This window comes from Trichechus manatus, unplaced genomic scaffold (assembly GCF_000243295.1).
Source record: "Trichechus manatus latirostris isolate Lorelei unplaced genomic scaffold, TriManLat1.0 scaffold00015, whole genome shotgun sequence".
In the NCBI taxonomy this organism is placed as follows: domain Eukaryota; kingdom Metazoa; phylum Chordata; class Mammalia; order Sirenia; family Trichechidae; genus Trichechus; species Trichechus manatus.
The window spans coordinates 8,999,261-9,024,935 of record NW_004443951.1 but is presented as its reverse complement, the minus strand read 5'-3'; the positions used below and the strand labels follow the sequence as shown (position 1 = coordinate 9,024,935).

Sequence of the window (25,675 nt, the reverse complement as noted above, 5' to 3'; positions counted from 1 at the left end):
TTTTCCATGATTTTGTCTATTTAATCCTTGGTTTTATCTGTATTTTCCTTGATCTCTTTCTAAATATTAGTCTTTTGAATTCCATACCAGGTAGTTCCACTGCCTTTTCTTCTACTGGAAGATCATCTGATTCTTTATTTTGGTCACTTGCTGGAGCCATCTTGTCCTGCTTTTTTATATGTTTTGATACTGTCTGCTGTCTCCAAGACATTAGGTATTATTTTCTTTATTTATTGATTACATATTCATTTTTTTGTCTTACTTCTTTGTTTTGTTTTGATATCTCAGGGCAGGCTGGCCAGGCATGCTTTGCTACTTGCTCATCTGTGGGCACAATAGCTCTTACCACCTTGTCAGGGCAGCAGCATGCAGGGTGAGCCTGCTTCACTGTGCACTGGTTTGGCAAGGTGGCCGAGGGTGGACTAGGCAGGCACTGTCTGCCTCCTGATGTTGGTCCAGTGGTGTGGGAGCATTCACAACCTTCACCAGATAGGCAGGGATGTCAGACAGGGAGTGGTATGGGCTTGTTTCCCTCCATTCAGCAGTTGGCCAAGTTGTTAGAGGGGAAGGGCAGTGCGGGCCAGTGTGGCAGCAGGCCTGAGCTGTGGACACGGTAGCTACAGCAGCTCATCAAGGGCCTGTGGGTAGAGAGAGTGGGGTATGGGGCTAAGTGGGGGGAATAAAGAAAAGAGATAAAAAGAAACAACAAAAAAGGGAGGGTAGCTGGTGGGTGAGGACAGGGCAGGCCTGGGGGCTGGGGGGAAGGGGGGAAGTGGTATATGGGGCTAAGTGGGAGGTAGAAAGCAGCAGGCCATTGATGCAAGCCATCTCGAGCTGCAGCCCTGAGGGGAAGGGGAAGTGGTGGCTTATGGGGCTAGGTGGGAGGGAAAGAGAAAAAAGTAAAATAAAAAAATAGTGTGGTTGGGGCTGGCAAGCAGGGTGGATGAGATCCAGGGTGGCAGTGGGCTGGTTTCTCTCTACCTGCCAGTGCAGCGAGGCTTGGCGGGAAGGGGTAGAGGTGGCATACAGGGATAGGTGAGAGGGAGAAAGAAAAGGTAGAAAGGGGAAAAAGAAAGAAAATAATGGTGCAGTAGGAGCCATCAGGTGGGGGCAGGGTGGACCCTCGGTGGCAGTGGGCCAGTGCCTCTCTAGCCAAGGTGGTGCAGCATGGCTCCAGAGGAAATGGGTAGAGATGGGGTATGGGGCTAAGTGGGAGGGAGGAAGAAAAGAAGGAAAGAGAAAAAATAAATAAAAAATAAAATGGCATGGTAGGAGCCAGTGGGTGGGGTCTGGAGGGGGGTCCTGGACTAGTGATGAGCCGGTAGTTCTCTACCTGTGGCATGCCTAGCAGGAACGGGTAGATGTGGTATATGGGGCTAGATGGGAGGGAGAAAGAAAAGGCAGAAAGGGGGAAAAATGGTGCAGTGGGAACTGGCAGGTAGTGGTGGGGGAACTCAGGCTAGTGGAGGGCTGGTAGCCCTCTATCTGCAACGGTGCAGCGTGTTCCCACAGGAAGGAGTGGAAGTGGTATATAAGGCTATGTGGGAGGAAGAAAGAAAAAGAAGAAAGGGAGAAAAAATGGCATGGCAGGAGCTGGTGAGTGGGGGCAGGGCAGACCTGGGGTGGTGGTAGCCAATGACTCTCTAGCCAAAGTGGCGTGGTGTAGCTCGGGGGGAAGGGGTAGAGGTGGGGTTCGTGGCTAGGTGGGAGGGAGGAAGAAAGGGAAAAAGTAAAAATAAAATTTTAAAAAATGGCATGGCAGGAGCCAGCAGGTGGGGGTGGGCAGACTCAGCTGGTGGCAGGCCACTGTCTCTTTAGCCTTGTCCAGCCAAGGCGGCACAGCATGGCCCAGTGGGAACAAGTAGAGGTGTGGTATGGGCTAGGTGGGAGTGAGAAAGAAAAAGAGGAAAGGGGAAAAAAATGGTGTGGCAGAAGCCAGCAGGTGGTGGTGAGGCAGACCTGGCTGGCAGCAGCCGCTGTCTCTGTAGCCACGGCAGTGTGGCATAGCTCCGCAGGAAGGGATAGAGGTGGGGTACAGGGCTCGGTGGGAGGGAGAAAGGGGAAAAAAAGAAAATGAAAAGAAAAAAATAGCATGGCAGGAACCGGTGGGTGGGGGCAGAGTGGACTTGGGCTGGCAGCAGGCTGGTAGCTCTCAAGCCAAGACATCTCAGTGTGGCCCATCAGGAGGGGTGGAGGTGGTATACAAGGCAGAAGGTTGAGGGGCGGGAAAGTGTGTTTCTCTGGTTACCGAGTGCTCTGTCACCTGTTGGAAGCTCCATGAAGTTGCCTTCCTTTACTCCCTGTCCAGGGTCGTTGATGGCTGTACTCCAAGATGGTGACGCTGTGTCGTGTTAGTTTGCAGGGACCTCGATTCCATATCTCTCCTTGTTCTCTATTTTCCTTCAGTTTCTTCTTCCATTTGATGTTTGATCTATTTCTTTATACCTTCACTTGATGTTTAGGGTTCCAGAATTGATGTTTGTATCTGTTTTACTTAGTTTTTCGGGTCTTTGCTGCAGAAGGATGGCATGATGCATCTGTCTAGGTGGCCTGTTGGCTCTGCCTCCTAGACTTTGAACATAGTGCTAAATGATACACACTGTAGTTCAGTTTGGCAAATAAATACTGAGGACATTTTAAGTACTGAGGTATTCAGAAAATGAATAAGATTTGGTGTGAGTCCTACCCTCAGTGAATTCACAGTCTAGTAGAGGAGACAGACCCACATACATATAATTCAGTATAACATGGTAAGGGCAATGTGCTGGCTACCACAGAGACACAGAAGATAGGCACCAAACATGGATGGGGAAGGGGGAGGCTATGGAAACTTCCTAGGGGATCTGACACTTAAGCTGCCTCTTATGGAATGAGTAGGAGTTAGCCAGGTAGAAAACTTCAATTCCATTTTGCAAGACTGAGCGATCTTGCTGTTCATGAAGCCCAGGTTTTGGATTTTCCTCTCAGACATGCTGTTTGCAAAGAAAAAAAAAAAAAAATGTCCTTGACATAAACCATACCCCTCACCCTAGCTAGATAGTTCACAAATGATTACCTTGCTGTCAGAAGGGAGAGAAAGATAGAAATGCTAAGGGAAACGCAGCCCAATGACTATAAAAAGCACTATTTCATATGGAAAGCTCAATACAAGTAGAACATTTTTAAAAGGAAAATTAGAATTTATAAAATTGTAGTGGAGGCCTCACTTTTTATAAGGAAAAGGTAGTCATCTCCTACCATAAATAAGTAATCTTTTTTTTTATTCATTCCTTGAATCTGCAAACAGTGTGTACCACCTCCCAATGTTAATTACAGATTTTGACCTTGATTTAGGGTGGATATCTATACAACTCAAATATTGACCTTTCTCATTCTTTTTTATTATTATTATATTATTATGTATTTTAGATAAAGGTTTACAGAGAAAATTAGTTTCTCATTAAACAATTAATACACATATTGTTTTGTGACATTGGTTGCCAACCCCACGACATGTCAACACTCTCCCCTTCTTGACCTTGGGTTCCCCGTTGCCAGCTTTCCTGTCCCCTCCTGCCTTTTTGTCCTTGCCCCTGGGCTGGTGTGCCCATTTAGTCTCGTTTTGTTTTGTGGGCCTGTCTAATTTTTGGCTGAAGGGTGAACCTCAGGAGTGACTTCAGTACTGAGTTAAAAGGGAGTCCAAGGGCCATACTCTCGGAGTTTCTCCAGTCTTTGTCAGATCAGTAAGTCTGGTCTTTTTTTTTTTTTTTTTTTTTTTTTTTTTTGTGAGTTAGAATTTTGTTCTACATTTTTCTCCAGCTCTATCCAGTACCCTCTATTATGATCCCTGTCAGAGCGGTCAGTGGTGGTAGCCGGGCACCATCTAGTTGTTCTGGACTCAGTCTGGTGGAGGCTGTGGTACTTGTGTTCCGTTAGTCCTTTGGACTAATCTTTCCCTTGTGTCTTTGGTTTTCTTCATTCTGTCTTGCTCCAGATGGGGTGAGACTAGTGGGGTATCTTAGATGGCTGATCGCAAGCTTTTAAGACCCCAGACACTACTCACCAAAGTAGGATGTAGAACATTTTCTTTATAAACTATGTTATGCCAATGGAGCTAGATTTTCCCTGAGACCATGGTCCCCAGTGCTCAGCCCAGTAATTCTGTCCCTCAGGGATTTTGGATGTGTCTGTGGAGCTTCCATGACCTTGCCTTGGTCAAGTTGTGCTGGCTTCCCCAGTATTGTGTACTGTCTTACCCTTCATCAAAGCTACCACTTATCTATTGTATGTTTGGTGTTTTTCCCTCCCTAGCACTCCCCTCCCTCGTAACCATCAAAGACTGTTTCTTTCTGTGTGTAAACCGTTTATGAGTTTTTATAATAGTTGTCTCATACAATATTTGTCCTTTTGTGATTGACTTATTTCACTCAGCATAATGCCCTCCAGATTCATCCATGTAGTGAGATGTTTTGCAGATTCATCCTTGTTCTTTATTGTTGCATAGTATTCCACTGTATGTATGTACCATAGTTTGTTTATCCATTCATCTGTTGATGGGCTTCTAGGTTGTTTTCCATCTGTTTGCTATTGTGAACAGTGCTGCAGTGAACATGGGTGTGCATACGTCTATTCATGTGACAGATCTTATTTCTTTAGGATATATACCTAGGAGTGTGATTGCTGGATCATGTGGTATTTCTATTTCTAGCTTTTTAAGGAAGCACCATATTGTTTTCCAAAATGGTTGTACCATTTTGCATTCCCACCAGCAGTGCAAAAGGGTTCCAATCTCTCTGCAGCCCCTCCAACATTTGGTATCTTCTGTTTTTTTAATTAGTGCCATTAATGTCAGGGTGAGATGGTATCTCATTGTGGTTTCTATTTGCATTTCTCTAATGACTAGTGATCATGAGCATTTGCTTATGTGTCTGTTAGCCACTCGAATGTCTTCTTTGGTGAAATGTCTGTTCATATCCTTTGCCCATTTTTTAATTGAATTATTTCCCTTTTCGTTGTAGAGATGTTGGATTTTCCTGTAGTTTTTAGATATTACACCTTTGTTGGATTTGACATAGCCAAAAAATTTTTCCCAGTCTGTAGGTTCTCTTCTTACTCTTTTGGTGAAGTCTTTTGATGAGCATAAATGTTTAATTTTTAGAAAATCCCAGTTAGCTAATCTTCTGGTGTTTGTGTATTGTTAGTTATGGTTTATATCCTGTTTATGCCATGTATTAGGGCTTCTAGCATTGACCCCATTTTTTCTTCTATGATCTTTATAGTTTTTGGTTTTATGTTTAGGTCTTTCATCCATTTTGAATTAGTTTTTGTGTATGGTATGAGGTATGGGCCCTGCTTCATTTTTTTGCAGATGAACATTCAGTTTTGCCAGCACTATTTGTTACAAAGACTGTCTTTTCCCCATTTGATGGACTTCAGGCCTTTGTTGAAGATCAGGTGACTGTAGGTGGATGGATTTACATCTGGGTTCTCAATTCTGTTCCATTTGACCTTTCTCATTCTTGTTTGGCTAAATGTGAAAACAATAAAGAAATCTTTGCCAGGTGAGAAAGACAAAGATCAGAGGATCTGTTAACGGTCATTTATTTTAAAAAGAGAAATTGCAGTAATGTTAAAGAGAATTTTGTTTTTTTTACACTTTATAATGTGGTCTTACATTTTGAGGAAATTTGTACATGGCACTCTGAGAATTTATCATTCTTCTAGACATAAAACCATACTGCAAAAAGCAATTTCTGGAAAAGCTGGAAATTTATTCAACTTCTCCATTTGGCTCCTTGTCAGCCCTTTTCTGCATTGGTTTAGAATTCCTCCCTTCTTTTTGCAGCAGGATTGAGATGGACAGAATTGTTCTTCTTAGTTATGAAAAGTGCCAGGCTAAGCAGAATTACTCTTTTATTCTGGGAGTAGGAGTCCCTTGGTGGTACAAATGGTTAAGTGCTCAACTACTAACCCGCCCAGAGGCACCTTGGAAGAAAGCCCTGGCAGTCGGCATCCACAAGATCACAGCCTTGAAAACCCCATGGAGCACAGTTCTGCTCTGCAACACATGGGGCTGCCATGAATCGGAACTGGCTTCTTCATTTTATTCTGGGCTTGAGGAGGAAAGAGTTCAAAATTAAAATTTCACATTACCAAACAGCCAAAGTCTGCATTCCAAATGAGTAACCAGAAAAACAAATAGAAATACAGTAAAGTAAATAGAAGGACTAAATGTATGCAGTCATTTCATTGAACCGATCTGACTAACTGTGGAGCAACTTTATTCTTCTACCACTAACACTTCAAACTTACTCCTTGGCGTAAGTTCTTCTCATCTCTAGGACGAAATATTGAGTGAGTCTCATAGAGTTCCCACACACTTAAATCACAAGAACAGCCTCATTTCAGTGATTAAACTATATGGTCCAGTGTAATAATAAAAACTTACAATTTTTATCCACTTGGAGCTTCTCCCTCCATCCCAGCTGAGTACTTCTTTGGGCCTAGAAGCCAGCGGTGGTTGAGAGGGTTGTTGTTGGCTTCTTCTTACTGACCAGCTCCTCCCTTACTCAGTAGCTGCTGTTTCTGACCCTTCCAGAAATGTTCCCAGGAGGAAGAAGGGATTAAGGGGAAAGAGGCTGGTACTATTGTGATCTTGCCCTCTTAGCCTGGTGGATATTCAGTGCTTATCTTTTCTCTCAAGGGGTGTTCTGTAGGTTTCTTAGAGATTTCCTCACTGCAACTTCCAATGGTAATCCCCAGGACGTGAGTCCTGCTTTATTTGGTTGGCCTCTTTTGACTCCATTCCCTAGGCACCTTTGTCTCTCCAGGGGATTCCCTTAGGCAAAGTCCTTTTCAGGCTGGCTCTGGAGCTCTCCCTCTTGCCAGTTCATTAGCCCATAGGACAAACTTGCACATTCTTACTTTGCCCATGGGAAAAGGCTTCTCCCTCCCAATGTAGTCCGGCCTCTCTCTGTTCTGCACCACTGCCTCTCACATCAGTCCCGGTGCTCCCCCAACTCCCGGGAACATATGTTAGATCATCTGAGTGATCCTCTTGAAGCCCCCTGGCTTTATTTAAGATGTGGGGCACCTCCTCCATTCTCCATGGCACTCCAGCATTCCAGCAATTCTGTTTAGAGGAATTTTTTTCTCTGTCAAAAGCCTTAAGCCTCCTCTCTTCAATGCTTGTTGTTAGCTGCCATCGACTCAGCCCTGACTCATGGCCATGACGACTCTGTGGACAACGGAAAGAAATGCTGCCCCATTGCCCAGCTCTGCACCATCCTCATGATTGTTTGAGGATTGGACTATTATGATCCATAGGGTTTCCATTGCTGATTTTTGGAGGTAGATCACCAGGCCTTTCTTCCTAGTCTATCTTTGTCTGGAAGCTCTGCTGATACCTATTCAGCATCATAACAACACATAAGCCTCCACTTAAAGGCAAATGTTTGCTGTGCATGAGGTACACTGGCCAGGAATCAAACCTGGGTCTCTCTCATGGAAAGCAAGAAATCTCCCACAGAACCACCAATGTCCCCCTTCAATCCTTAGCCATTCCTTATACATTCTTGATTTACGTGATAACCTAAGGGCTGCAAACTGGTTTTCAGAAATCTCCTTAGCAAGCCCTTTACCGGTAGTGTAGCACCTTACTTAATAATGACTATATTTGGCACCTGCTTGGTTCCTCTGAATCTGGAACATCAGCTGATCTTAAGGCAGAAAGAATCCCATTTTAATATTGTTAAATAAGCCAATTAGCAAACTAGCTTTAACCTGAGGGTGATATTTCCCAGGAACAAACATCAAATAGAAATTTGATCAAATTTATAAACATGACATGGAGTCTGCGTTCCCTCCCTCCCTCATCCTCACAGGGACCACCTGGGCGAGATGTCATACACCACAATGTGCATCAAGGAGGCGCTCCGATTGATCCCTCCAATCCCATCCATTTCCAGAGAACTCAGCAAGCCCATTACCTTCCCAGATGGACACTCCTTGCCTGCAGGTCTTTGTATTCTTTTCCTACGCAGTTCCTAGAGACCATGGGATCCTGGGGACCACAGTGACAAAGATCAGTGGGTTTCCTAGCTTTTGGAGAAGTCAAAAGATAATGCTAAGGATATCTGGCTTAGGGTTGGGCAGTGGGTAATGCCTTGATTAGATGGGAGTTTCAGGGACTTTCCTAAAGTCACATAGCCAGTTGCAGTAAAGCTAGGCTCAGAACCTGTGTCTCCAGAATCCCAGCCCAGGGTCTTTTCCATTGTGGGACATTGTTTCTAAGATAATCTTTGTTTGGCTGAGTTTGAGAGCCAGGTTAGACTTCACGGGAAATGAGAACCATTATCTTTATTTAGGAGATCCAAGGGGTCCTTAGGGCTCGTCGTCATAATAATATTACTCTTGTATGTGTGCAGCACTAAATCGTTTAGATATTGCCTTCACACACATTATCTCTGTTTTTTAAATATTGTGCTTTACAGTTCACAAAGCACTTTCAGATACTTTCAGTGTAGCCAAAAACCCACTGAGGAGATCCTAATGCACAGATGAGATTAACTGACATGAACAGAGCTAGAGCTGGCTCAGAGGTCCTGTGACTGGAGCCTAGTGCTCTTACCAGAACACCACAGGTCCCTGAGCAGGGCATGTGGGAGACAGAGAGGCCTTGTGAGTTGCCCTTTCCCTTGTCTGCTTCAGTGTTCTATTAAATTTTGCCCTTGGAAACAAGCCAACAGGCTAGCTTCTAGAAAACACAGTCTGTCACCTATTATGACTTTGTTAAACAGATCTAGAATTCATTTACCAGAATTATTTCTGGTAACCAAATAGTCCTCAGATTCTCTCTCTTCTGTCTTTTATTTCCCCCACCCCAAACTACACAGATATTTGCTAAAATTTCCCACCTTCCGTATATGAACAGCACTAACAGAAATTTGTCACTTAATCTGTATGATTACAGTTCTGTTCTTATGTACCCAAACTGTCTCCAATGAGTGCTTTATAGTCCATTAACAGATGTTTTAAATAATTTCCAGAGGTAGCAGAAAACATAAGCATAAGTTATCACTTTAACATGATGCCAGTAGCTCCTTAAGATAGAATTATGAATGAAATAAATCATTGCTTTGAAAACTAAGGTACCAACCCAAGTCCATGTGCCCATCACTGCTGGCATCAGCTATAGCACATAGAGTTCTACCAGGAGCTAGCGCCTTCCCTTCTAGAAGAAAAGGCTTGCTGAAGAGTGGTATTACAGTAGCCCACAACTTGCTGTTTCCCCTGCAATCTCTTTTGTCTCCTTTAGGAATGAACGTGGTTCTCAGTATTTGGGGTCTTCACCACAACTCTGCCATCTGGGAAAACCCAAAGGTATGACTATCTTACACATAATAATGTGAAATCGGTTTTTGGTTGTTAAGCATGAAAGTGCCTATACAGTTAAAGGAAATGGCACAAAACAAACAAAAATAAATATAAAAAATAAAAATGTAAAACTTTTCCACTAAAGGAAAAGTATCCTCTTCTATGCCCACTTTATATTTGCTTTGAATGAACAAATTGGCATAAGACCACATGATTCCTCCTAAATTGTCACAGCCTGTACTTCATTCATTCACTTACGAAGCTCTACCAAAGACTTACGTAGAATATCTGCAAACGTATAGACTATCAATATATTCAGGCAACTCAAACTCTCTTTGGCTGCATGTGTCAATCAGGATTCTAGAAGTAAATAGATGACACACTCAAGTTGGAGATTTGAGGAAGGTTTTATAAAGGAACTATTTACAAAATTATGGGCAGAGTTTAGGAAAAGCAAAATGGAGCAAGTAACTGCTAGGCATGCTTATTCCAGTTCTGATGGGACATGATGGGTGGGTTATACAACCGAGAGAGAGAGCTGTGGGGAGAAGACCATTAAACAGGAGCTGTGGCCTTTGGAAGAATATGTAACCATTTTGAGGCAGGCTTATAGGGAAGAGCCTGGAGAATAAAAACCCTGAACTCTCTCCTCCCACCCTCCAGATCTTCTGCCAATGCCTTTTATTAGCCAAACCCAGTAGGAAGCCACGTGTGTCAGCTTCCTGGTACACAGAGCAAGGTGGAAAGAGGGGAAAGAGAGGATCTGGAGAGGCAAAAAGAAGATGTGCAGCATACCTGAGTTACTCGATTCAATGTCCCTGGCACTCTAAACATTCACAACACACTCCAATGCTTCTTTTTACATAAGTGGCTAGGGTTTAAGATCTGTTATACGTACTGAGGAGGCTGGCCACATGTCTCACTGACAATTAATTTTACAGTCATACTTGGCTTGTCTTCTAAGTGGATGCTGTCTTACCTCAGAAATGAAAATAATATTACTGGCAGTAGTATCTGCTTTCCCCTTAATCTGTGTAGCCAAGGAGTCAATTGGGAAAGCCAGACAAGATCAGCAGGTACGGAGTGGTGCTGTCCAGTGTGGTAGTTTTGGCTACTGAACACTTGAAGTGTGGCTAGTGAGAATTGAAATATGCTGTAAGTGTAAAATACACAGTGGATTTTGAAGGTGTAGTATGAAAGAAAATGTTAAGTATTTTATTATTGATAAACATGTTGATTACATGTTCCAATGGTAGTAGTTTAGACATATTGAGTTAGATAAATTATTGAAATTAATTTCACCTGGTTCTTTCTACTTTTTAAAATGTGACCATCAGAGGATTTTAAATTACATACATGGATCACATTATATTTCTATTGAATAGCACTGAGTAGTAGCTTAAAAACATGTTAATGGTGTTTGTGGGATGGTGGTGGGGGTTTCCTTCTCATTTCAGGTCTTTGACCCCTTGAGGTTTTCTTTGGAGAATTCTGATCAGAGACACTCTCACGCCTTCTTACCATTCTCAGCTGGACCAAGGTGAGAACAATTTGAAATTGTTGACAATACACAAAAGTATTTATCTGGAAACAGCACAATCCCATTAGATTCTCAGCTCTGTAAATTCTTCCATGGAACCTCATCTTCTCACTTGGTCATGAAGTAGATCTTGGTGCCTGTTTGAGCTCCTAAAAAGGCCAGTTAGTTTCACAAGGGACATTGCCATTCTTGGTTATCCTACATAGCCATGCCTCAGATAGCTATCCAACAATGCAAGTTGTTGGTTGCTCTTTGGCTCAATGCAGTCCACGCCTAATGCAGGAGAAACAGTCTGTGAGTACCTCCAACTGCCACCTTTTAACAGGAAGGGCATCACATTGGAGCCTTCCAGCTCTCATTCTTGCAGGGAGCAATGTAGGTCCAAAGTCCAAAAGTCTCAATGGCATTTAATGTAAAAATGTTGCTTTGCCTTGTACATTAAACTTCTTTTTCCAGTATCAGGGCTTCAAAAATGGATGCATTTAAAGACTGGGAGGAAATACCATTTCTTCAAGTATCACTTTCTTTCCCCCATTGTCTGCAGGGACTGCATCGGGCAGCAGTTTGCCATGATTCAGTTAAAGGTGGCCGTGGCCTTGATTCTGCTCCACTTTGAGGTGACTCCAGACCCAACCAGACCTCCTATCTTATCTCCCCAGATTGTCCTCAAATCCAAGAATGGGATCCACTTGTGTCTGAAGAAAATACCCTAATGATAGATCTCATGGTACAATGATTAAATATGTTTTATGTTTAAGTTAAAGTACAGCTAATGATTTAAGCAAATTGGAGAGGAATTCAAGTGTGTTGGGACGGACAGGGATGGGTGAGGTGGGGGTCTCTATGGAGCTGCAGATAATCCAAAAACATTTTTTAGGTGACATGGGGAGTCACCTAGATCTATTTCTGTATGGCTTTGGAAGATTTTCAGGTCTTTTCTGTTTGGTCTGGCTATAATTTATGCTACATACCAAACACATTGCTAGATGACTGCCATGTTTTCTGTTGTTTTTTAAAACATAGTTTTCAGAATTACACAAGTAATATGTGAATGCATGCTTATTGTAAAAAAAAATCCAATACTAGAAAAGCACGTAGAGTAAAAAGTAAAAACCCACTTTACATAGCCTGCACCCTCTGCCCTTACCAGTCCTGCTGTCTTTCCTAAAGATGCAGTAGTTTGGTGTGGGTTCTTTCAGACTTTTTCCTGTATGTTTTATATGTACATATGTATTCTTATAGATGAGATTGTATCCGTATTGTTCTTACTTTTTCACTTAATAAAATTCCTCCTCTTTCCTTATCATGGCTTCATAATATTCTGTAACATAAATGCAAATTATTTAAATATTCCCCTATTGAGTATTTAAGTTTTTGTAGTTTGTAAAACTTGCTTATTGGTCATTTGTGTTTATCTTTGTTTTCTCTGTGATTTGTCTATACATCATTTATGTTTATTTTTCCGTAAGGTTGTCTTTTTCTTGTTTGCATTCTTTATATATTTTAGATAATAATCCTTTGATTTAATTTTTCTTTGTAACTTTTCCCATTCTTTTATTTTTTTTAAACATTGTATTAAGGGTGTATTTTACCATACAGAACTTTGCATAAACTTTTCTTTATGGCTCCTGAGTTTTGAGTCTTACATAGGAAAGCCTTCCTTTGTAATATTATAAAGATATTCTATATATTTTCCTAGTGCTAATAACCTTTATGGAGCCTGAACAGGACATTCTTAATGATTTCCAGACTCATCATTCATTTGCTATTTAAGTGCCTGCTACATGTCAGATAAGGAGCCTTGATGACATAATGGTTAAGTTCTCGGCTGCTAACCGAAAGGTCAGCAGTTAGAACCTACCATCTGCTCCACGGGAGAAAAGACCGGGCAATCCGGTCCTGTAAATATTAAAGCCTAGGAAACCCTATGAGGCAGTTCTACTCTGTCATATAGGGTCGCTGTCAATCAGAATCAACTCAGCAGTACACAGCAACAACAACACGTGTCAGATACTGTGATAAGCATTAGGGATTCAGTGGATTAATAGACATGGTCCCTGCCTTCTTGGAGCTTGTATTCTAAATGGGAAGATGAATAACAAACGGATAATTACAAATTGTACTAAGTTCCATGAAAGAAATAAGTGGGCTGAGCTAGATAGTAACCAGGTGAACTTCCTCTCTATTGGGTTGTCTGGAAAATCCTATTTACGAAGGTGACATGTAAGTTGAGACCCAAAAGATGAAAAGGGGTCATCCATGCAAAGAGCTTTCCAGACAGAGGAAACAGTTGTGCAAAGGCCCTGAGATGAAAAAGAACTTGGTGTGTCTTGCCCAGAGTTTCTCAAAGGTAGTGAGAAAAAGGGAGAGTGGCATAAAATGGAGCCAGATCATCCACGGCCTTGTAAACCACAGTCAGAAGTTTAGATTTGTTTTTAGGTGCAGGGGGAGGCCTTTGAAGGGCTTTCACCAGAGGAAGGACATGAAGTTTTGAGTCTGTTATGTGGAGAATGAATAGATTAGAGGGGGGCAAGAGTGGAAACAAGAAGACAAAAGATCAGTTAAGCTATTGCAGTAGCACAGATAAGAGATGCAAGTGGCTTGCCAAGAAGTGGTGGCCAAGGAGTTGAAGGGAATTGAGTGGATGTGAGGTATTCTTTAGGGGCATGGTAGAATGGATAGGACTTGTTAATCAGTTGGAAATAGGGAGTGAGTGAAGAGGGGAGAATTCAAGATTTATAAAGACTGACCAAGGCTATCCTGTCCTACCATAGGAGCACTTTTAATCATGCTTATGACCAGTCAGCTGTCACTTTGTCTTGCTGGACATTTTGAACATCCTCCTTAAAGGTGTTTGACAACATCCTCCTTAAAATATGATGCCTGGAAATGAACAAAATAGTCCAGAATAATGGTATAAGCATATTTCTCTTGGCATACAAGTAGGGACATCAGTGACATTTGATGAAACCAAAATGCATCTTTATTCAACACTCTGGGAGCCAGAGTCCCATCATGAACAGCTACAGAAGCTAAAGGTCCTCAGCTCTCTCTGCAGTCTCAGAAGACTTGTGACAAGGCCTCGGTGTTGTCCAATTCAAATAGAATACAATGTGAATATCGCCTCTTGAGTGGTGCAGTAACACTTCCCTGGCAATCTTCTCTAAAATATCTAATGACATTGATCTTCCCTTACCCCATCCCCACTGTTGTACAAGTTGCTGTTCTAGTCACCACCCTAAGGCCTCCATCCCTAAAGTGTGCTCTGAGATGCACCTGCTGGAAACAGCTGTACTGAACCACCCATACTCTTTCTTATTTGCAGTCAGTCACATTCGTTTGTGAAATGTAGAGCTAATGTCTGCCTAACTAAATCTAACTGTAAACTGGCCCCACCTATAGTCCCAGATTGACCCCCCATAACCCTGTGTACCCATGCCTGGCACAGTGCCTACCATATCACAGGCACTCAACACATATTTGTTTGATGAGTGAATGAATCATGGATGGATGAATTAACAAATGAACCAGAACCACAGTTAACCTTTATCCCCAGCCATTATATTGACTCCCAGCCAAAGAACAGTTACTTATGGTCTGAGAAAACACATTTCAGCTTTGATTCACAGACCCGTGACATTAGTCTCAGTTGGAGTTTGTGACTTGGCCTAGTTCATCCCCACTGCTGGAGACGTAATTCAGTACTCATTTATTCTTTACTCATTACATATTTATTGAACACTCCCTAAGTGCCAGGCACTGTTCTACGCAATATACCAATGAACATACAGACAAAGATTCTGACCTGATAGAGCTTATATTCTAGAGGGGACACAAACAATAAAGAAGTCAATGAACAAATGAATACATTAGTTAAGTTTATTCAAGCTCTTATAACAAAAAACAAACAAATTCAGTGGCATAACACAACATAGTAAGAGAAGTTTGTTTTTCAACTCACAGAACTGTTCAGTACACAACAGTTCAATACACAACAGTTACTGGTCAAGTGTCAGGCTTCTACGTGGAGACTTTAGGACCCAGGCTCCTTTCGTCTTGCAGCTCTTCTATCTCCTAGGGTTTTGGAGTTTTCCATATCCAGCCAGCAGACAGAAAAAGAGGCTGTGGAGAAAGCATACCTACTTCTTAATTTCCTTAGCTCAGACTTAATACATATCACTTCCAAGCACATTCTGTTGCTGGGAACAAGTCGTATGGATGGGAATAGAACTGGAAATGTGGTCCCTGCTGGACAGCAGTGACTTCACATTATGGAAGAGGAAACACACATCGTGCCCCTCTCAGCACCAGTCTGTCTCTTTGGTCACCAAAGATGTGGGTATAGTTTTCTTCCCAAACATAGAACACATTCACCCCCTTCTCAAGGAAGACAACTGAAAGTCCTAGCCAGCTCCATGCCCAAAATCTCTGAGTGATGCACATTTCTTTTTATCAGGCCTGGATGTGGCTCCTTGGGCTCCAGAGGTCTACGCACAAGTTATCTGCACTCCTTACCCAATATACAATGATGGAGCAGAGACAAGATAACTGCAACAAAAATTCCCAACTGTATCCCAATGAGACTACATTTCCCAGATGCCCTTGCTATTAGGTGTGGCTATGTGATATGTTTGGACCAATGGGATATGAGAAAAATTAATGTGTAGAACTCACCAGCTTAAAACAAGCTGCTTACCCTAAATTTCCTTTCCACCTTTCAAGGGCTAGACAGCAGATATGGCAGCACCTCAGCTCTGACATACAGATGAGAAGAATATTTTAAGGGATGGTAGATAAAGATGGAAGGAAGCTGGGTTCCTGAATAATTTCATGCAGCAGAGCTGTCCCACCAGCCTAGACTATCCAGATGATTATGTGAGAGATAAACATGTCTTTTTAAGCTCTAATTTTGGTCTCTGTTTCCACAGTTGCTTTCACCCTAACTAGTACGTACCTGCAGTACCAAAGAACATAAAACCTCCATTCAATTGTCTTAAACAGTAAGGACAATTTATTTCCCTCAATAAAATAGCCCAAGGAAAGGCTACTCTAGGGATCGCTAATTCAGCAGTTGACTGGTGTTATCCCAGATCCTTTCCATCTTTCCACTCTGCCCGTCTTCCATGTGTCAGTTTCATTTCTCATGCAAGATTGTAGGTACAGTTCCAGGTCTCACTGAACATTGTGCAGTAATAGAGAAGGGGTTGTCTGTTTCTGGGTACCTCTTTTTATATACAAGCAAAACTTTCATAAGAGACAACAGACTCCTTCATATTTCACGGGACAGGATCAGGTAATATGGTCCTTCCTAAACCAATAACTGGTGAGAGGAATGGAGTTGCAGTGATTAGCTTTGACTAATCTAAATTTACTCAAGTTAAATGGGTGAAGGGTAGATACTGAACAAACTTGTTCATTTAACAAACTGATTTTATCGCTAGCATCATTAAATGACAGTGGCACCTGAGGCTCAGCCACATGCTTTCCCTTTTCATAGTTTGACTCCTCAAGCGTTTCCTTGGATTCCATGAGCCAACAAATTTTCTCTTTTGCCTAGTCTAACTTGTGTTTTTCTCACTTATAACCAAAATAGCCATGATTAAAACAAAATTTGTTAGAGTTGCACTTTTTAAGGAAGAGCCCTGGAGGTTCAGTGGTTGAAGAGCTCAGCTGCTAACTGAAAGGTTGGCTGTTTGAACCCACCAGCAGCTATGCGGGAGAAAGATGTGGCAGTTGGCTCCCGTAAAGATTTACAGCCTTGGAAACCCTATGGGGCAGGCAGTTCTACTCTGTCCTATAGGGTCTCTATGAGCCAGAATGGACGCGATGGCAATGGATTTCAGTTTTTTGTTTTAGGCACTGTGGGTGATTTAGAGACTCTATCCTGATTTTGAGAAGACGCTCAGAGTCCAGCTGGATAAAATGACTCACACATGCAATTACTAGTCAATTGACCTATGTTGATAGAGATGGGAATCCAGGCTAAAAGCTGCCTAATATATCTGCCTTAGATCAGTCCTGGGTCCCTGGAAACAGAGAGGAAGATGGGACCTCAAGGGATGAATCAGCTGTGCTTAGCATTATTTAGCGTGAGAGCAGAAAGAGAGTGAAGACTAAGAAGGCAAATATATAAGACTAGATCCCTTGGAGGAGAATAACAAAGCCATGGGTTAAGATAGGGGAAAAAAGGGGAGAAAGTAACACACCTGTTTAAGAGAACTCCAATGTTTCTAGGAGGGCACCACTGGGGCTTGAGCCTCCATCTCTCTGCACTGTACCCTGACTACCGTCAACATCTCTGCCCTTCACTGAAACAGTGTGTAGGCACAACCAAAGAAACAGCCATTCTTTTCCCTGTAACCCTCTCTTCCTAGAAGGTATAGTATATCCTCTGGGAATCTAGGCTGTATTGCCCTCTGCACTTGGGTAAGATGAGAGAAAGAATGCTAATTGTTAGAAAAGAATTTATCTACATTTGGCTGTAGGAGTGGGTGAAAGATGGGATGTTAGCACAGGAAGAATGATATTGGAGCCACTTGAGCTAAGACACAAACTACCCATATTGACATGGCATAATAGACTCTTCCATCAAGTCCTCAGTTTATCATAATTTCTGCTCCAGGTGCCTCAAATCTCAACAAGGTTCATGTGTTATATGTCTCATGATCTGAGCTCCCTAATCGCAGGTTGGGTCTTCATTCCCTGCAGCCTCCAGCTTAGTGGAGGCTGTTTTTAGCCAGATCATTTCTGTACTTTCTAGAAACCTTCTTGAGTTCTTTTCAGAGCTTGTACATTTCTCTTTTGCTCCCACGCTGGATCCTTCCCACTGGCATTTAAACATCACATTAAAAACAAGTCTGATTGTACCCCTCATCTCATTCTACCTACCTCCTACCTCCTTCGTATTGTCACAGATAAACTCTTTAAGGAATTGTATGTAATCGTGATCCTAGTCTTTTCCATTCACTTTTTCCAGCTGACTTCAACCAACTCCTCTAAACCAGTTCTAGCTAAGTTCAGCAATGGCTTCCATGTGGCTAAATCCAAATGACATTTAAAAGCCTCATCTCCTTGTTGTCATTGCAGCATTTAACATATAGTTGGGTCATTTTGTTTGTTTGTTTGTTTGTTTGTTTCTTAACCCACTCTGCCAATCTCTCTTTTAATCAGTGTATTTAACCATTTACATTTCATTTAATTATTGAAATGTTGAGATTCAAGTCTGCCATTTTATTATTTGTTTCTTGTTTGTTACCTGTTTTTCATTCCTCTCTTTCCCTTTTCCTGCCTTCTTGTGGATTACTTGAAAATGTTTTAGCTATTCCATTTTTATTTATCCATAGTGTTTTTGTATACAGGTATGCATCACTTAATAGCCACAATACATCCTATGAAGTAGGACCTTATGTGATTTGGACATTGTGCAAACACCATATTAAAACCTTATGGGACCCCACTTCCAGTTGTCCTCATTGCTGCTCCTGTCATGCTGTTGCAGGAGCTGCTAGCAGAGGCTAGAGGAAGCGGGGCTGGGCGGTGTCTGAGAGGGCAGAGGCAGCAGGAGCTGAAAGAGAAGAGAGTGAGGAGGGAGCAGAGTGCTCCCAGCCCCGCCTACTGTGGGCCAAAGCCCTAGAGCCTGAGCACAGAGCCATGTCCTCTGCCTCACCTGCCAGTATCCCACCCATGGTCCAGTGCTGCAAGAGTCTGGGTTTGGGGTCTTTAAAACCATTAGGGGAAAAAAATAAACAAAAGGAGAGCTCCTTTCCCTTTAAAAAATAAAACCTTATGGAACCAAGGACATATATGCCACACAACTGTATATCTCTGTGACTCTTTGATAGGTGCTCTAGAAATTTCAAGAAACATCCATAATTTATCATTGTCTGCAAGTAATGACATTTTACCACTTCAAGTGGAATGTAGAAACCTTACCATCATTTACGTCTTTTTCTTCTCTCCCTTTTATAAAAGAATTGTCTTAAATATTTCCTGTATGCACATTGAGAACCACATCAGACAATGCTATATTTTTGGCTTTCAACCATCCAACATAATTTTTAAAACTCAGAGGAGGAGAAAGATAGTCTATTATATTTACACATATATTTATCTTTTCATTGCTCTTTCTTCATTCTGAAGTTCCAAGTTTCCTTTGGTTATCGTTTCCTTGAAGAACTTCCTTTAACAATTCTTTTAAGACATGTCTGCTGGTGACAAATTTTCTTAGTTTTCCTTCACTTAAGAATGTTTCTATTTCATCTACATTCTTAACAATTCCTTTTCTTCAGCACTTGAAAATCGTAGTGCCACTTCCTTCCAAATTCCACTGTTTCTGATGAGAAATCTGCTGTTATTTGAAACTTCTGTCCTGCTTAACCTTGTTTTTCTAATCATTTGACTAGAAAGAGTGAGCTTTTCTTGAAGCTTTTTTTTTTTTTTTTTTTTTTACACCCATGGGCATTTTTCCAGTGCCCAGGATGGAGTATATAGGAGGCAAAAAAAAAAAAACAAGAGGTGGAGCCAACGTGGCGCTATAGACAGAAGCACCACGCTGTCCCTCCACAGCAAAGACCTGAAAAACTAAGTAAAACAGAGACAAACGTCAGTCCTGGAACCTTAAGCATCAAATGAAGAGATAAAGAACTCAACCAAGCACTGAATGGAATAAGAAACTGACAGAGAACAGAGAGCGAGGAGAGATACAGAGTGGGGGTCCCCTATCAGCTAACGCAACACGGATTCACCATCTTGAACTCCTCAGCCACCGAGATTGGCAGACAGGGAGTATAGGAAGGCAGCTTCACAGGCTTTCCCACTCCCCACCCTTCTTCCACCTGCTCAGCCTCTGCCACTTCCTGGCAGGTCACAATCACTCAGTTGGGGAGGCACTGGCTCCGTGCAGCTTGGATTAGCCCCACACACACTGGCCAGCTCCTTCAGTGCCATTTTCTTTTTGCTGTTATTGCTTTTTTGGTTTCTTTACTCTCTCTCACCTCCTTCCCTTCCTTTCTCTCCAACACCTGACTCCATGTGCCATCTCCAGTCCTTCTTGACAGGCTAGGAAGCACCACTTGGCTGGAGAACCACTTCCCTGGTCTGCACCACCACATAAGTGGGATCCCTAGGGGCATTTTTTTTTTCCTTTTCTTTTTCTTTCTCTTGTTTCCTTTTTGTTTTTCTTCATTTCTCAGTTTCTCATCTCACTCTACTTTCCTTCTTTTCCTGTCTCCTGAATACCTGGCTTTGTGTTCAATCCCCACCCCTTCTAAATGGGCTGTGCCACTTGGCCAGGGAGCCACTTCCCTGGCCCACACCACCACGCCAGTGGGATCCCTGGGGGCATTTCTTTTTTTTTTTTCCTCTCTTTTTGTTTTCCTTTATTTCTCAGTTTCTCATCTCTCTCTACTTTCCTTCTTTTCCTGTGTCCTGAATACCTGGTGCTGTATGCCATCTTTGCCCCTTCTAGATGGGCTGTGCAGTGCCACTCAGCAGGGGGTCCACTTCTAGTGGGCTCCTTTGGGGCATTTTTTTTCCTTACTTTCTTCTTTTTTTTTTCCTCAGTTTCTTCTCTGTCTCTACCTTCCTGCCTTACCCTTCTCCTGAACACCTGATACCGTGTATCATCTCTGCTCATTCTTAACTGGCTGTGCAGTGCTGCTCAGCTTGGGACCCACTTCTGGTGGGCTCCCTTGGGGCATTTTTCTTTTCTTTCTTCTTTTTTTCTCAGTTCCTTGTCTCTCTCTACCTCCCTTACCCTTCTCCTGAATACCTGGTAGCATGTGCCATCTCTCCTTCTAGATGGGCTGTGCAGCAACACTTGGCTGGAGACCTGCATCCAGTGGACTCCCTTGGGGCATTTTTTTTCTTTCTTCCTCTTTTTTTCTCAGTTTCGTGTCTCTCTCTACATTCCTTCCATTCCTTTCTCCTGAACACTTAGCCAAGTGTGCCTTTCTCTGTCCTTTATTTTTCTTTATCTAGTTTCTTATCTCTCTCTCCCATCCTTTCCTTTCTCCCACCCATCTAACTGCATGTGCCATATCTGTTCTTTCTGGATTGGCTGTACCTCACCACATGCCTGGAAAGCCACCAGCACACACCTTCCCTGAGTCCGCAACACTCCAATGGCAGGCTCCTGTTTCTCTCTCCTCTTTCTCTTCTTTCCCCAACCCACATAGCTCCACAAATCACAACCTCACCCCTGCCTCCTGCCTATGTGCACTGTACACTGAACATCACACCCAGAAGCAGCACAGGCACGATCTACTTGAAACTGCCCTGCACTGACCCCCAGCTGCACCCTGTCAGCCCCAGTATGTGCCACAAACAACCCATCCCAGCCCCTCACCTTCCACTGGACATGCCCTGCTGCACCATAGCTGAGTGACTGGCCCTGCCCATTGGACAAAGTGGTGAGAGGTATCATGCTCCCAGACAAGCAAACAACAAAGAATGCCCAGCTGGTCTGCTCAGAGATAACCAAATAAAACAAAAAAGCTAGACGAAACAAACAAATCTACAATCAATAAATGAAGAAAATAACTACTGAATGTCCTGAAGACAGCAGAAAATATCAAAACATATTTTAGAAATGGTAGAGGATGGTTCCGGTAGGAATCCAAAATAAAACACCAGATGACCTTCCAGAAGAAGGAAAGGCACTAGAACTACCTGATAGGGAATTCAAATCTCTAATATTCAAAGCTATCCAAGAGTTGAAGGAAAAACAGACAACAATTAGGAAAAAATAGAGAAAATCATGGAAAAGACAGACAAAACAATGGAAGAATTCAGGAAAGTAATACAGGAATAAACAGTCAAAATAATTCATAACTAGAAATCATACATAAACAACAATTAGAAATCCAAAAGATAACAAGATTTCAGAAATGGACAATGTCATAGAAGGTCTGAGGAGCAGGTTTGAAATGGTGGAAGACAAGATCAGCAAAACTGAAGACAAATCCTTGGATACCACTTTGTTGGAGGAAAAATCAGAGAAAAGAATGCAGAAAAATGAAGAAAACCTAAGAATTATGTAGGATACAATCAAAAGCAAAAATTTTCGAGTGATCAGAGTTCCAGACAAGGGGGAGAAAACGGAAAACACAGAGGATCATTGAAGACTTTCTGACAGAAAACTTCCCTAATATCATGAAAGATGAAAAGCTGACCATCCAAGAAGTTCAACAAAGCCCATATAGGATAGACCCCAAAAGGAAACCACCAAGGCCTATCATAATCACACTCGCTAAAACCAAAGACAAAGAAAGACTCCTGGGAGCAGCTCAAGAAAAACAAAAAGTCATATACAGAGGGGAAACAATAAGACTAAGCTCTCATGACTCAGCAGAAACCATGCAGGCAAGAAGGCAATGGGATGACATATATAAAACCTTGGGAAAAAAATTGCTTACCAAGAATAATATATCCTGCAAAACTCTCACTCAAATATGATGTTGAAATTAGGACACTTCAGGATAAACAGAAATTAAGGGACTGTGTAAAACAACAAACTAATTTACAAGAATTATTAATGGGAGTCCTTTGGTTTGAGAACAAACAACATCAGATGACAGCCTGAATCTGGGATGCAAGATGACATCAGCCAGATACCAACCTAGGTAATGAACTCTCAAAGATTAATCAAAACTAAAAGATTTACACAAGGGAAGAAGAGAGGTTAATTTGTAAATAACAACAAAGTCAGAACAATAAAAGAGGGATTAAACAGTATATGTATAGAACTTTCAAATGGAGAAGAACACAAGGTGATATTAAGTCATAAAAGACTGGTTCAGACTTAAGAAGATGAAGGTAAATTTCAAGGTAACTACAAAAAAGTTGATGAACCTACTCATCAAAATAAAGAAAAACAAAGTCTCAGTAAACACAAAATCTACAAAAACAAAAGAAATTTAAAAAACCCTCAAACAAAAGGAATTCAGCACAGGAGAGTAAGAAGAACAAAGAAAACATCAGCACCACCAAAAAAAAGCACTACAAAATGACAGCAATAAACTAACACCTATCAATAATTACACTGAACATAAATAGCCTAAATGCACCCATAAAGAGACAGAGAGTGACAGAATGGATAAAAAAACAGTATCCATCAATATGCTGCCTACAAGAGACACACCCTTAGAAATAAAGACATAAATTTATTAAAAATCAAAGGATGGAAAAATATATATCAAGCAAACAGCTACCAAAAAAGAACAGGAGTGGCAATACTAATCTCAGAAAAAAAAGACTTTAAAACAAAACCCACCATAAAAAGCAAAGAAGAGCATTATATAATGATTAAAGGGATGATCCATCATGAAGCCATAACCATAATAAATATCTATGCACCCAATGAGAGGGCTCCAAAATACGTAAAACAAACTCTAACAGCACTGAAAAGAAAATTGATAGTTCCACAATAATAGTAGGAGACTTCAACACACCACTCTCGGTAAAGACAGAACACTTAGAAAGAAACTCAACAAAGATACACAAGATCTAAAGGGCACAATCAGCCAACTTGACCTCATAGGCATATATAGAACACTCCACCCAACAGCTGCAAAGTATTCATTCTTTTCCAGTGCACATGGAATGTTCTCCAGAATAGACCACATCTTAGACCACAAAGCAACCCTCAACAAAATCCAAAACACTGAGATAATACAAAGTATCTCCTCTGATCACAATGTCATCAAAGTAGAAATCAACAACAGGAAGAACAAGGAAAAAAATCAAACACATGGAAACTGAATAAACACCCTGCTTAAAAACACTGGGAAATAGAAGAAATCAAAGATAGAATTAAAAAATTCCTAGAATCAAACAAGAATGAAAACACATCATACCAAAACCTTTGGGACACAGCAAAGGCAGTGCTCAGAGGTCATTTTATAGCAATAGAGCCACACATCAAAAAAGAAGAAAGGGACAAAATCAAAACATTAGCTACATGTCATAGATTGAATTATGTACCCCCGAAAATGTGTGTAACAATTTGGTTGGGCCATGATTCCTGGTATTGTGTGATTTTCTTATATGTTGTAAATCCTGCCTCTATGATGTTAATGAGGGAGGATGGATGGCAGTTGTTTTAGTAAGGCAGGACTCAATCTACAAGATTGGATTGTGTCCTGAGGCGATCTCTTGAGATATAAAAGAGAGAAGTGAGCAGAGAGACAGGAGGACCTTATACCACCAAGAAAGCAGGTCCAGGAAAAGAGCATGTCCTTTGGACTTGGGGTCTCTGTGCGGAGAAGCCCCTAGTCTGGGAGAACGTTGATGAGAAGGCCGACAGAGAGAGAAAGCCTTCCCCTGGAGCTGACGGCCTGAATTTGGACTTTTAACCTACTTTACTGTGAGGAAATAAATTTATCTTTGTTAAAGCCATCCACTTATGGTATTTCTGTCATAGCAGCACTAGATGACTAAGACACTACACAACTCAAATAAATAGAACAGCAAAAGAAGCCCACAGCCAACACAAGAAAGGACTAATAAAGATGAGAACAGAAATAAATGAAATAGAGAATAGAAAAACAATAGAAAGAATCAACAAAACCAAAAGTTGAGTCTTTGAAAGCATCAACAAAATTGACAAACCACTGGCCAAACTGACAAAAGAAAAACAGGAGAGGAAGCAAATAACCCAAATATGAAATGAACCGGGGGACATTACAACAGACCCAACTGAAATAAAGAGGATCATAACAGAATACTATGAAAACCTACACTCCAACGAATTTGAAAACCTAGAGGAGATGGACAAATTTCTAGAAACACACTACCTACCCAAACTAACATAAATGGAAGTTGAATGTCTGAACAGACTCATAACAAGAGAAGAGATTGAAAAAGGTAATAAAAAAAACTTCCAACAAAAAAAAGCCTTGGCCCAGATGGCTTCACTGGAGAATTCTACCATTCAGAGAAGAACTTACATCAGTACTATTCAAAATATTTCAGAACATAGAAAAGGCAAGGATATTTCTGAATTCATTCTATGAGGCCAGCATAACCATGATACCAAAACCAGGCAAAGACAACACCAAAAAAGAAATTTACAGACCAATATCTCTCATGAATATAGATGCAAAAATTCTCAACAAAATTCTAGCCAATAGAATTCAGCATCATATCAGAATAATAATACACCATGACCAAGTGGGATTCATACCAAGTATGCAAAGATGGTTCAACATTAGAAAATCAACATGATCCAGCATGTAAATAAAAGAATCACATGATCATCTCAATCGACACAGAAAAAGCATTTGACAAAGTGCAAATTCCTGATAAAAACTCTCAATAAAATAGGTATAGAAGGGAAATACCTCAGCCTAATAGAGGGCATCTGTACAAAACCAAGAGCCAACATCATTCTTAATGGAGAGAGGCTGAAAACATTCCTCTTGAGAACAGGAACAAGACAAGGATGCCCTTTATCACCACTCCTATTTAACATTGAGCTGAAAGTCCTAGCTAAAGCAATAAGGCAAGAAAAAGAAATAAATGGCATCCAAATTGGTAATGAAGAAGTAAAACTGTCCCTATTTGTGGATGATATGATACTATACATAGAAAACCCAAAAGACTCATCAGAAAACTACTGGAACTAATAGAAAGATTCAGCAGAGTAGCAAGATATAAGCTAAACATACAAAAATCAGTTGGATTCCGGGAGTAGGAAGCTGATGATAGGGAACACAGAATAGAGTAAGGATATTGTTGATGTGTTGTGAGATTGTTAACCATTGTCATAGGGCAACATTTGTA

The 25,675-nt window shown here is 41.4% G+C and overlaps 1 protein-coding gene across 2 annotated transcripts in view; it reads left to right on the top strand.

Annotated features, from left to right (window-relative positions):
* LOC101345691 (cytochrome P450 4X1) overlaps positions 1 to 15,983 on the top strand; it is a 92,617-nt gene extending 76,634 nt beyond the window's left edge. Inside the window, exons 9-13 of one of the 2 annotated variants that reach the window (XM_023727102.1) lie at positions 7,863 to 7,996; positions 9,296 to 9,360; positions 10,812 to 10,894; positions 11,439 to 11,621; positions 15,823 to 15,983. In XM_023727102.1, the coding sequence (XP_023582870.1) occupies positions 7,863 to 7,996; positions 9,296 to 9,360; positions 10,812 to 10,894; positions 11,439 to 11,607 (451 nt within the window). In that variant the 3' untranslated portion in view covers positions 11,608 to 11,621; positions 15,823 to 15,983. Of the gene's footprint in view, positions 1 to 7,862; positions 7,997 to 9,295; positions 9,361 to 10,811; positions 10,895 to 11,438; positions 11,742 to 15,822 lie in introns of those variants that run through there. The other variant, XM_004371773.2, reaches the window with a different exon arrangement.
* The last annotated feature ends 9,692 nt before the right edge of the window (positions 15,984 to 25,675 follow it).